At 46.8% G+C, this 13,440-nt stretch overlaps 1 protein-coding gene across 1 annotated transcript; it reads right to left on the bottom strand.

Annotated features, from left to right (window-relative positions):
• Nucleotides 1-3,109: 3,109 nt before the first annotated feature.
• On the bottom strand, nucleotides 3,110-8,596 carry LOC115617647 (keratin, type I cytoskeletal 13-like). Its single transcript, XM_030508440.1, has 10 exons — nucleotides 8,545-8,596; nucleotides 7,943-8,514; nucleotides 7,480-7,562; nucleotides 6,788-6,944; nucleotides 6,357-6,518; nucleotides 5,914-6,039; nucleotides 5,511-5,737; nucleotides 4,655-4,962; nucleotides 4,060-4,161; nucleotides 3,110-3,195 (listed from the first exon to the last, which is right to left on the bottom strand). The coding sequence occupies exons 1-10, from the start codon at nucleotides 8,594-8,596 to the stop codon at nucleotides 3,170-3,172; spliced, it is 1,815 nt and encodes a 604-aa protein (XP_030364300.1). The 3' UTR covers nucleotides 3,110-3,169.
• Nucleotides 8,597-13,440: the final 4,844 nt, after the last annotated feature.

The following is a 13,440-nucleotide window of genomic DNA, read 5'->3' as shown; positions in this document are numbered from 1 at the left end:
AGATGTGATAGATCCTCGCTTCCTTCACCAGTGCAGTGGCAGACTTTGCTGTACTAAATGTGCAGCCCATGAATTTAGCCCTTGTAGCATTGACAGCTAATAGAGCTGACAATTAATGCTAACCAAAAGAGACATCAGCAGAATATATGCATGGGCAATGTTGAAATGACATCCTGGAGCCGGCCGCGCAGGAGTGTGTGTGCACATTTCTTTTTGCCTCAAGTTGTTCTGAAGGTCTTGTTCTAACACGTACCACAATTTTCTTCTCAGAGCACTAACAGGAACACCAGATAAGTATCCAAATTGCAACACTTTGTGCTCATAAAATTAAAGCTCATTATGTTGATTAGCGCCTAACAAAGTGCATGCAAATGAGAGCGCGGGGTGCTCCTCACTGCTCTTCTGTCACTGGGGTCCCACTCGCAGCATGCACCTCACACTACAATATCTCTATTTCTTACCCCTGCTTTGCAATAGCTGGGGTTTCCAGCTCTGTTCCTCCACATGAGGTTTTTGCATCACCGTTGTTATCATGAGCCTGGTCTCCCAGTAAGCAAACGCTAGTGATAGTGATAACCTAGATGCAGGTTTTGTATATACAATATATACAACATGACGTATCCTTCCAGGATATGTCAAGAAACCATCTGAATTCAGTCTTCTTTTTGTCTGTAATAAGCATGAATGCCATGATTAAATAGATCTCTTTTATTGGTGGCTTATTTCATCACATACGTGTAGCAAATAAACCGTCTTATGAAGTTTACCGGCATTATAGATGCAGACTCATTACACGTAAGGGACAGGACACCTTGGTATAGACAGTACAGATCTCATGCAAGGAGGAAGACAGCACAATCAATGCCGAGTAGTAAAAGGAGTACTAGTGATGTTATCTTTAAGGTCCCTTCCGGCCCTAACCATTCTGTGATTCTATGATATTTTTGATCTTAATTGCTCAGAAATGTTTACTTCTTTCTGTGCCTGATTATAACATCAATGTGAGCATTTAAATCAGCAGCTGAGTTGCACAGTGTATTACAACACATTGCATTGAACATTGGCGTGCCGGCTGCAGTACTGGCTGCTACAGTACAGCACAGAACTGCTATCTGGATTCTCTTTCCCACACTTCCAACTCTGCCAGTTTCATTCTGCTTTGCTCTCACCAGGACTTGTTTCAGTGGAGTTTCTTCTGCAAGGTTAGATGCGTAGATGCCGATTATTAGAAAACTGCCAGTAAAAATACTCAAAGTTGTAATGTTGGAAAGGACAGGAGCCACAGGTACCAGTAGTCCTCAGAGCTGCTATGATGCTGCAGAGCAGCGAGCCCCAGCACAGACTGCTCCTTCGAGTAAATTGTACCTAACCTCCTTAACAGCCTCCCAGGTGCTGCTCTAAGGCCAGAGGTCGGGTGATGGCCATTGAAACACCCTGTGACAGACAGGAAGCATCACCCAGCAACAACAGTTCTGACACTGAAATTTGAGATTGAAAAGGTTCTTCCCTGTGAGGGTGCTGAGGCGCTGGCGCAGGGTGCCCAGAGAAGCTGTGGCTGCCCCATCCCTGGCAGTGTTCAAGGCCAGGTTGGACACAGGGGCTTGGAGCAACCTGCTCTAGTGGAAGGTGTCCCTGCCCGTGGCAGGGGGTTGGAGCTGGAGGAGCTTTAACGTCACTTCCTTCTGTGATTCTATGAGATTAACTTGGCAGGCTCTTAGAGGAGGTCTGAGGAGCAGGGCTCCTCTATTGGGAATTTTCTTTAATTTGCACTGTTAGTTTAGTATCTTCAGTAGACAGATGTAAGAAAGAATTGTCACTGCCTGCCAGAGGTGCAAAACTGGCGGAGCCAGCAGAGAAGGTAGGTTTAGGGGACAGCCAGAAACAGAGCTGAGTTTGATTTGATCCTGCAAGGGTTTTAAAAATGAAGTAGGTGATTTTGCAATAGGAGGGAGATGGGGGTATCCTTGCAAACGTCATCAACGCTGCCTCTTTGCATGTCAGTCAGGGATATCAGTGCATTCTTGTGTATGAAGCAGCTCTTAATGAAGATCAGACCATGCCAGAGACTGACCCACCAGGTCAGAACAAATTTTCTGTTAGATTTTGTTTCTTTCCAAACACTGACGGGACTGGCTGAGAGCCTGGTGTAAGGCAACGCCGTGAATCACTGGCACAGATCTGCCTGGGACTCGGGCGCTCAGGATTCCTGTTCCCACGGTCTCCCACTCAGTCTGTGTTTCATAACATTCTGCAGTGGGTGATGCCTTCCTCAGAGTGAGAAAACAGAACTCGTGACTGTCAAACAGAGAGAGAAAACCTTGTAGCAGTGATACTCCTGTCTAGAACCTTTGTGTTTAAGCAGATGAGTCGGGAAATGCAAAGGATAAAGAATGTGTTAGTGAGCAGGTGTTGTGTGAGAAGCCCTCCGAGTTATTGCAAAGAATCATAGAATCCCAGACTGGCTTGTGTTGGGAGGGACCTTAAAGCTCCTCCAGTTCAAACCCCTGCCATGGGCAGGGACACCTTCCACTAGAGCAGGTTGCTCCAAGCCCCTGTGTCCAACCTGGCCTTGAACACTGCCAGGGATGGGGCAGCCACAGCTTCTCTGGGCACCCTGTGCCAGCGCCTCAGCACCCTCACAGGGAAGAGCTTCTCCCTAAGATATTGTCTAAATAGTCCCTTGCAGCAGCACAGCCCATGGAAGTTCTGCTCATGCAGACCCCACACTTGAATTACCCCCAGCAGAATTTCACAGATAGGGCTTGATGTTTGGAATTGATTCAAAGAAAAATCTCTGCTAAAGGAAATCTCTCCAGACACGGCTTTGTGCTTGCAGCAGACAGAAGCAAAGATTTATTAGCATTTATTTTGAGGTGTTTGGGGTTTTTTTTAGTTTGTTTGGGTTTTTTTTGTTGTTGTTTTCAGGGGAATAACAATCACAGTGGAGATTAACTCAGGTGACAGTGCTTAGGAACACAAATTCAGAGGGAAGAAGCAGATGGGTCATCCAGAGAGTTCGGATGAACCCCTGGAGTGAACAGTGTTGAGTAACTTGAACAAGTGTTTGCTCTTGCTCTTCGCAGAGGCACGATCAGACACGCTCAGCAGTCTTGCTTGGTCCAAAGACCCACAGGTAAGGTCCTGAGGTGGAAGATGCTGCTTTTGCCCATCATTCCTCAGACCTTCTGAAACTCCCTGTTGAAAGATTAAGGAAAGCAAGACTTTCTTTGAAGAAGTGTTCTCTCATTCAGTGTTTTAATCTTTATGTTACGAAGTAATTATAGACTGTGCACTTCTCACTGGTCTCAGGTTTTTCCCAGCACTCTGGCAAGGTTAGAACAGGTCAGGCTTAATATTTGTACAAATGTGTGTGTGTGTGTGTGTCTGTGCAGCTCCATTGTATTAAATACATGGACCTGCTTCTGTTCTCAAGTGTGCCAGTGTAAATGAGTCTTTAAATTTAGAGTGACTGTGGCAGTAGAAATCAAATCCAGATGAACTTAGAATTTGTATTTATGCGTGCGTGGATATTTACAACAAATGTTTGTAAGTTGCAGGTGATGTCACATAATACATATTACTCTTGCCTGCCAAGCAGTAGTGTATGTAGGGCTGTTGCAAGTGAGATCGGATGTTTGATCAGAGGAGTTTGCAAAGCCTCTTCGTTTTTAAAAACTAGATCTCATCTATTCCAAATCTTACTGAAAAAATCTTACTCATTCCACAAAGGCCTCTGAAGTCACTGCCCTTGTTTTCAGCATCAAGAGACTCTCTGTGGTATTCTTACTTTCTGTAATGGTGGCCTCAGGCCCTTTGGTCTACAGCCAATACTGTCATGACCAACTGTCAAGTCTGGGAGGGAAAACAGCATGTGTGTGTGAGACAGCCTTAACCAAGATTAATAGCCCTGTTGCTTCCTGGATAAGAAGGACTCCATGGAACCCTCAAAGCGGGATCATTTTCCATCTTTTTAAAAGGAAGGGAACCTTTCTGTACATTCTCATTTGCAACATTTCCAGGCATTGCCTGAGGAGCTGCTGCTGGGACCTGGAGCCTTACCCCGTCTCATCGTTTTTATGGCTTCAGACACTTCGTCCATCGTTGCTCCTCTATCCAGTGTTTTATTCCCTTCCAGGCAGAGCTTCATGTTTTCAGCATCTTCTGGAACCACAGCCATGAAATCAGACATGGAGAAAGCCTTCTGGTCACTCCCCATCTCTTGCTAAGTCAGGATTTTGCAGCTAATACCCCATAGATTTTAAATGTCTTGAGTGTTCTAACCCTGCTTTAATCATTTCCCCCCTTAATACCAGTTACATTTCTAACATTTGGCTTCATTCCCATCCTACTGACTTCTCTAGTTCCCTGCATGCTTTGCATTGGATATTATTTTTCCTTTTCCCTCTTCATTTCGTCTTTCTACATGTCCTCATACAACTCTTCATAACATCCTCTTCATTTGTGTCACTTCTGAAAATACTGCCCTACTGATGGGTTACTGCACAGGAACAAATGTCAGAGTGGACTTTGGGATAACTGGGAAGAATTAGCACAAATATCTCCTGATTTCCAAATCGGGAAGGAAGCTGTCACATCCTTTCCTGCTATAGAGAAAAGGGAATGGGAGGATGTACCCTTCTATCCTGCTTTTTACCTTGGCTTTCATAAGAGTTGCTGGGCTGGAGCTGGGAAGATGAAGAGCGGGAGAGGCAGGATTTGCCCCCTCCTCCTCCTCCACCTGAGATTTTACCACAGGCTCCACCTCCTGCTCCTCCGCTCCCTCCTCCTCCACCTCCTGATGAGGAAGTTCTTCTGCAAGATCCTCCAATTCTTCCTCCACTGCTTCCTCCACTTGAGGACCAACTGCTTCCTCCTCCACTACTTCCTCTTCCAGAAGACCAGGTGGTTCCTCCATGACCTCCTCCTCCTGAAGATCCACCACCAGCTCCTCCCTGTGAGGTGCTGTAAGGAGGAAATGCCATGCATGTGTAGCATTTATAGCACTGTGACCAGTGTCTGGTGTCCTATTGGCCGGATCAAAGCCACTTGCTGACTCCCTCTGAGCTCCTCATATGACTGGGAAAGTGCTATTGTGTGAAATACATTCTAGAGAACTGCTTTGAAACTGTCTTGGTTAAGGACAAACTAACTGATCTGCAGGGAAAAAGAAAGATAATGGATGCCTTTAGAAGGCTTTCAAAATAAGTACCTTCAGGATTTAGAAAAGACAGTTCTTTTCTTTCTTACCTTTCGTTTTCATCTATAACTGTACTTCCTGACTGCACTTAGGAGAAGAAACGGCAAATTATGAATTCTTTTGTAATTCTTTTTGTGCAGTTCGTAGTAACCGTAGAATACCGCAGTGTTGTACACTGCCAGCTAGGGTTTCAATTCCATCCACATTCCTGTGACTGCGTATATTGATGACTGACCAGTTGCACTAGTTCCTAATATAAATATTGCTCCTTTCACCTTCACCTGCTTGCAAAGCTTAATGTGAAAGTACGTACCTAATGTCCTGCTGCCCCTCCTCTAGCAGAGCCCGGTACTGAGCAATCTCCTGCTCCAGGCGGGTCTTGATGCCCAGGAGCATCTTGTACTCTTCATTCTGACTCTCCATCTCACAGCGGATGCTGGCCAGCTCCTCCTCCAAGGGGCCGATCATCCCCTGGATCTGCTGCAGCTGCATGTTGTAGCGACGTTCCGTGTCTTCCAGGTTGGACTGCAAAGAGCCCACCTGCAAAGGGAAAACACAAGACAGTGTTTATGGGAATGTGGCATTCCCATAACATGGGAATGTGGCAGGATTAGATCATTCTTATGCACCAAGCATCTTCATTAAATGTGCTGGCTACATTCCAGCAGCTCACACGTTCTTTGCATATCAGAGGATCAGAAGCGACAATTCCCTACCATGCTGATCTGCGACTGCAGCTCAATCTCCAGGCTCTGATATTCACGTCTCAGCTCAGAGATCTGTTGGTTGCTTGACTCCAATTCCTGGCCACTTGAGTGGACCTGTTGACTCACTTCCTCCATCTGAAAAATTAATATATTGGAGTTGTTGAGTTTTACTTACAACGTCAGCATGGTCAGTTATCATTTGCTTATCAACAAGTTGAAGCAGGGCCACTTGTAATAGAGGGGCTGTTAGAACTTGCTTGTGTGGCTCTGCCAGTGCAGTTCAAGCCCACTCGTGATTTCCTTTGTTTTAACCAAGGGGATTCTACCATTATATCCTAACAGCAATGGATGTCATCATTCAAAGTGTCATTCACCTACAGGAAATTCTTACCAAAAGTTGACATTGGTTTTCTTTTGTGATGTGAACCTTCAAATCAGAACCATTTTTTTACCTTGCTTTCATACCAGCTCTCAACCTCTTCACGGTTTTTCTGAATGATATTTTCATACTCCTGTCTCATGGCATTCAGCTTTTTCAGCAGGTCCTCCCCTGGAGCAGCATTCACCTCCACGTTCACATCACCACTGGACTGTGTGTGCAGCAATTTCATCTCCTGCAGACAAAGCCCCGGCCCGAGGCAAATAAACAAAAAGGGGGAAATTACTTTGCAAAAGAGTTTCTAAGTCAGTTAATTTGCTGTGACATGATACCCCATCCTGACCCTTTCAACAACATCTGTGTGTATGTTGAATCTCCTTGATGAGGAAAACAGGGAAGACTATTTAGCGTGGAGGATGCTGCCTGCAAAACCTCCCATATTTCTGATATTGTAAGTGTTCTTGTTCTCCTCTGCAGTTTGCACTTCGAGGATCCGGCTCTCACCTCCTCATGGTTCTTCTTGAGGTCAATCATCTCCTCCTTCAGAGACTCAAATTGCATTTCCAGGTCAGACCTGTGCAGGGTCAGATTATCCAGCAAGGGCCGCAGGCTGTTGATGTCACCCTCCACGTTCTGCCGGAGCCCACGCTCGGTCTCGTACCTGCGCCAGGGACAGTACGAGGTCAGTGCCAGGGACAGTGCAGAGGTCAGCCCTGTTCTCGGGTTCTCAGTCCCGCTTTGGTGTCTGCACTCCATAGCACACAGCATCTCTCAACCAGCAGAATTATGAAACCAGCAGCCAGTACAGAAAGTTTCATATTACTTTTAACCTTTAAGATCAAAAAGTGTTGTGTGGTCTTTTCATTGTCTCTTCTTGCTGTAGGCTCTTGGCAGGTTTCCTCTATCTGTTTCATCTGACTTTCAGTGAGAGAAAATCACAATTCTTATTCCTTCAAATAAAGCTTATTTTAAGCTTTCGACTCCACAGCCGTAGGGAGTGTTCCCATTGGAGATCATTATAGGAATAATAAAGAGTTTTGAAGCCTTACAAATAATTTCAGTTGTTCTGCCATGGAATCAGGAGGAACCCTGGTCTTGGTGGATTGATATTTGCTTATGGAATGGATGTATGAAACTAAGTTGAGGAAAGTAGGGGAAAGGAAGTCAGTGCCCAGAAAAGAGGATTATATATTTACTTTATCCTGAAGTCCTCTGCAGTCATCCTTGTGTTATCCAGGTCCAGAAGAACCCTGTTGGTCTCCACGGCCGCGGTCACAAGCTAGAAGAGAAGACAATATGCTGAGGAAGATTTTCCCTGTGAATCTTCCTCAAGATTTGCACAAGGTTTGCACAAGGTTTGCACAAGGGACAGAAGTACGAATGTGATCTTGTTATAATTCCCAAGGGTCTGAGAAGAACAGCATGTCCTACATGCAGAGGCCTGGAAAGGTCGTCTACAGTGCAAAGCAAAAAGGTACCTGTGTGAAAACAGCATCAGAACTGCAAGAACTGTTTTGGGAGTACAGGAGTCCTGCCGAGAGGCTTGTGTCACTGCAATAGCTCTGTCTCACCTTCTGTGCCCAGGGCTGGCCTCAAGTGTTTTACTCAATCACAAAACATCTGTCAATGCTTAAACTTCTCTGACAAAGAGCATCCTACCTGGTTTTGAAGGTCTTCAATTTCTCCATAATAGTGGCTGTAGTCCTTTGCGCCAGTAGGACCTTGCTTCTGGTACCACTCCCTGATTAACTGCTCAAGCTGAGCATTTTCCCTTTCCAGATTTCTGACGGTGTCCAGGTAAGAAGCCAGGCGTTCATTGAGGCTCTGCATGGTCAGCTTTTCATCGTTGGAGAGAATTCCCCCAGTCCCTCCAGGAAAGCCACCACTACCAAAGCTGCCACCACTGAAACCAGCACCACCTCCACCAAAGTTTCCTCCGTAACCACCACCAAACCCACTCCCACCTGATCCAAAGCCCATGCCCCCTCCATAGCCACCACTGCTCATTCGCCGTCCATAATAACCACCACTTGTTCCTCCTCCACAGCTTCTGCTGCTCATTCCTCCTCCATAACTGCTGCGCTGGATTCTTCCATAGCTACCGCCACCAGCTCCCCCACCATAGCTGCTCCTGGAGCTTCCTCCAGCACAACTGCTGCCAGAACTCCTGCCCCCACCGCTTGTCCTAGAAGTGACTCTTCTGGAGGAGGCACAGGCATACATGCTGCCCCCTCCACCCCCAGCACTGCTGCTGCTGCCACCGCTGCTCCCACGCAGGCAGCTTCTGGAGGTCTGCTTTGAGCCACAGTTCATCGTGGTAGTGGCAGTGACTCAGGTGAAATCTCACAGCTGGTCTTACAGTTGTTCTGGAATCATAGCTCCAAATTCCACCCTGCCTGGTCCACATTTATACCTGAGGTAGTGGGTGTCACCCTCAAAGGGAGTACCTTATTCTCGTGCATTTGTAAGCTGTTGTTTTTCTGCCAAGGGTAATTTGCCACAGGGAGATGTTTGAGGGTGTCAGGAAGCTTAACCCATGCTCAGAGTGCCCATGACCATTTGTTTGTTAAGACAAAACATGTAATTTCTATTGGGTGGCTCTGATTTAGGCAGATCTTTTCTGTGATCTAGTCACTGGCTTACAGTCATCTGAATTAACTTTGCCCACTAATGTCATCCTGTTCACATCTATTTCAGCACAACCATGAACTGCCACAATCTGGGTCAGCGATGAATGTGACTCTATTTCTCCTGTTCTTTCCCCTTGCAGAGAGTTGTCAAGGAATCCTGTCTGGTTTTGTTATGCTTCAATGATATATTACTAGGTTCTGGTTTCTGGGTATCTTATGATGAATGCTCCTTATTTTCAGTCCTTTATTGGTTTATACCTTTTGAATATCCCAGGATGTATTTTTTAGGTGCTCTGAGCCACTCCGATGTCTTTGTCATGGTGACCTTTGGCCAATACCACACACCCCATCAATCTGTTCCAAACATCCATCCACAATTATGATTTATAAATAACAAATTAATTATGAAGAACTGTCTGACAACAAGTAGAAAATAGCTCTGAGTAAGACTGCAAGGAAAGGAAGTGTGACAGGATGTTTGTTGCAGGGAATAGCTCTGCATGTGCTTGGAGCAAATGCAGCACGGGATGGTTGGGAGACCCGGGAAGCACCTGGCTCTGGGCTGGGCTCTCCTGGCATGTCTGTGGATGGGAAACACTCCCACTCCTGAACGGGTTTCAGAATTCCAGTCAGGATGTTTTCCTCGCACAGTGCAAATACAAACATGCCTGCTCGGAGAAGGGTTAAATTCCTGTTTGGGGGGGTTCAGTCCATGAGTTGTACATGAGAATAGCATCTTCTCTGCAGTTTTGTTTGCTGTGCATGGATGCAGCATGACCAAAGTAGGAAATATTTCCTATCTTGCATCTTCTTCTTCCAAGATTGTGTCTTTTTCAAACACACAGCAGTGGGTAGTTCAGCTGAGCCCCCATCTTAGAGCTCTCTTACAGGAACCTGCACCTCAAACCCGAGTGCCCCTCACATCTGCCCTCCTTCCCCTTGGGGGCTCCAGCCACGTGCTGTCTGTGAGGTCTGTCAGCTGCCACCCTTTGTCAGTGGAACTCTTGTGTGATATCCAGCTTCCTGTATTGAGTTGGTGTGTTGTGGTGGTGTTTGTTGCTAGTTTAGAGGTTTGTTTGTTATGGCTTATAGCAAGTGTTTATGGAAACATCTTTTTCTAGTGCCCCTCCCAGCACACCCTCGCCCACACTCGAGGACACACCTCAGGTTTCATCTTCCATTGCTGAAATGTCCACAGAAGCAAAGCCATTGCTGGGTTGTAGGAGTGTAAATAGTTCACTACAAAACTTGGTGGGGTCCAAGGCATAATTTTAGCTTATTCCAGTGAGAAATCCTTCTGAAGTGCACAAAATTCTCTTCTATACTAACAGCTATTGGGTTGTGAGACTACTGGGTTACGTTCCATTTAACGTGGTGTCTGGTGGCATTGCCTGGCCTCAGGGCCACTAGCATCAGCCCATGAGATGATGGATCCTCCCAATCCACTGAGCATCTGAATTCACTTTCCTCTCCCTGCCTGCCTCAGTGGGCCTGGGAACAGGCACTGACAGATCTTCTGACCCTGCTGAGGACAGTTCTCTGTCATGGGCAGGTGAATAAAGCTGAGGTTTATGGATTTTTATGGACCGGGTATAACTAATGGAAGAGGCCACGGTCCCAGTGTGTCCTCAGCAGTGAGCATTCAGTGGCAGGCAGGAAAATCTGCCCTTGCACATTGACTGACCTACTTCAGGTCAGAGACAAAATAGGAGCGGGAGGAGGAGGAGGATGCCCTGGGGGTAGATGGCACCACGGTTGGTTGTTTGCAGTGAGGCCTCTTCTCTTATCCTATGCTGAAACTTTTCAGAGCTCCTGTCCAGAGGAGGTTGGGGGACTCTTTAAGCCTGAACTGCTCACCCAGTGTGGGTATGAATTCACCCAGTGTACTTACACAACAGAATCACCACACGCTCCACAGCAACACGGGTGCACGTCTTTCTTTTGGGGTATGTGGCAGCAGCAAGGGGTGAGGCTGAGCTGGGGTGAGGTGCTGAGGGGGAGCTGAGCACACACAAGCCCGCACCAGCTCCTTCTCTGAGCTCTGCATTGAACTGCTGAGGCTGCCGAGCACCTTGGTGGGGTATGACCAGCCTGTTCCCCCCTTTGCAGTGCTTCCCTTTTCCATCTTTCCCACTTCCGGTCAGGTCTGGTCAGGAAAATTCAACTTGCTTATGTTGCTACACAGAGAAGAACTGGGGAAGATCTATCTGGGGAATATGATTCATTCTCATAATTGCACATTACAAACTAACTTCCATTATATAATCAACAAGCAATTGTATTAACACCAGATAATCCCATAGGACAATATTTCTCCATAGTAAAGGAGAAACACAGTCCCTGAAGAGTGACTGTTGGAGGGAGAACACTGTTCTCATTCTGGACACTTTCTTTCTCCCATTGAGGTTCAGCTGCCTAACACTTAGCATGAAACTGTTCTCTCCCCTAAAATTGAAATGACGAAGGCTTTTTTCTCATCCCAATAAAAAGGGAGATGTTTAAAAATGGAAAAATCTGAGAAAATTCAATTCAGATTATTTGAAACAAATCAGGGCTCCATCATGTGTATTACTTTAATAGTGAATTAACTGAAAGTTCTGAACAGTAATTCCCACCTTGCCATTTCCAGTTAGTGGGACAGAACAGGATGTGTTGTTCATTCTGTTCCTTTCTCGCCATGTGTATTTGTGGCCACATCTAATAAAGTAAAGCAGTGCAAATTCTACAGAAACCATCTGCATATGATCATTCAAGGTTGGACACAGGGGCTTGGAGCAACCTGCTCTAGTAGAAGGTGTCCCTGCCCATGGCTGGGGATTGGAGCTGGAGGAGCTTTGAGGTCCATCCAACCCAAACCAGGCTGTGGTTCTGTGATTCCCTGCATGCCAAACGTACTTATTTTAAGTGAAGGTTTTTAAGCTATTTGTTTTTAAGGGAGAGAGTAAGTCCCACCTCTCCTATGCTCTTCTGCAAGACAGGGTGTGAGTCTTGGCATCTGCCCACACCCCGAGATGTGTGGGCATGTGGAATATCCCTGGAACATATCCTTGCTGTGTCCAGTGGTCTCAACACAGCCCATTCACCCACCTCTCAGAAGCTGGTGTGCAGCACTGGGATGGGACCTGCTGCCCTCCATGGAGCGTGGTCAGGAGCGGCCAGTCCAGCAAACACCTCTCCTGGAAAAACCCAATTCTTGCCTACATTATGCTTGATCTGTTACTCATTCATTGTTGCAGAGACTAGTACTGATGAAACATAAAAGGGCACCTTCAAAAGATCTACCACCCAATGGAACGATGGTGATTATGATAGCAACAGTAATTAGGTGAGTCAGAGCTGTGAGAGACTTTTAGAGTATAAACCCTTTGGTTGGGAACTTCTTCATTTTGGGTCTAAGCAGCCCCTTGCACAGCTGACTCTGGGGTCTCAGCTAATGCTACTCCATTGGCAAGACCCTCATCAGCAAAGGGTCATTATAACCCAATTATAACCCCTATGCTCAGCCTGTGCTCAGGGTTTCCCTGTGCTCCTGCCTAATGACAGGGTGCAAAATACTGCAGTGCCGTCTGTAAACATACACAGGAATTAGTGCGGTGAGTTTCAGCCTGGCGTCAGTTCTGAGCACTTACACACAGGGGGTTCAAGGAGGGAGGGAGGAAATCTGCATCGTCCCCTGCAACAGTCACATACGCAGAATCGGGTCATGTCAACCTCACTGTGACTGTGCCCATTAAATACCGATGAGGCAACTGGAGCAGGATGTCGGGGCTGACAGTGGGTTGTGTTTTCAGCTAGCAGGAGCTCCCCAGCACATACCGCAGGCACGACTTCATCTGTTTGGTGTTCATGTGTTTGTGCTAGAGGAGGAGCCCAGCAATGGGAGCTGGGTTTGCCGCATGCCTCCCACTCGCCTGGCCACCATTCGGCACCTCTGGGAGCTGGGTGCCCTCTAGAGAGAAGCTGCATCTCCTCCTGCACCGCCAGACATCACAGTGAAACAACACGGGTCTGAATCCCACAGCACTGTGGGCACAGGGATCAGCAGAGCAGGAGGCAATGCTTCCTCCCACGGCCAGCCACTGCTGTTACTGCACCTTTGCTACCACTGCACTTTATAGAACATTATTTCAATTACATGTTGTTGTGCTTTTGATGTGTAGCCCAACAGCAGCTGCCTTTTAGCCACAGACAGCATTAGCCCAACTCATCTGCACCTCCTGGCCTCTCAGTGAAATATTAGCCCCATTCTCAGCAGAGCTTCGGTCCCACCCCGGCGCTGTGGGAGCCCATGGGTAGGCACAACAGCAGCAGGAGGGGACTGTGCCGGAGCAGGCACTTGGGAGCATGTTTCTCTTGGATCTGCCAGTTAAGAACAGCTGACACCTTATGGAGAGACTTGGGAAGTACCAAAGTGTCTGCTCAGGCTGCGTCTTCCAGGAGCTTTCACCAGTTCCTTGTTCTTTAGCACAAGCAGTGTTTGTGTGTACGGGTTGTTCATTATTGCAGCTGCTCTTAAGTTTTCGTCTG

The sequence above is a fragment of the Strigops habroptila genome, chromosome 19 (genome assembly GCF_004027225.2).
Source record: "Strigops habroptila isolate Jane chromosome 19, bStrHab1.2.pri, whole genome shotgun sequence".
Taxonomy (NCBI): Eukaryota; Metazoa; Chordata; class Aves; order Psittaciformes; family Psittacidae; genus Strigops; species Strigops habroptila.
This window is presented reverse-complemented; position numbering and strand designations above follow the sequence as displayed.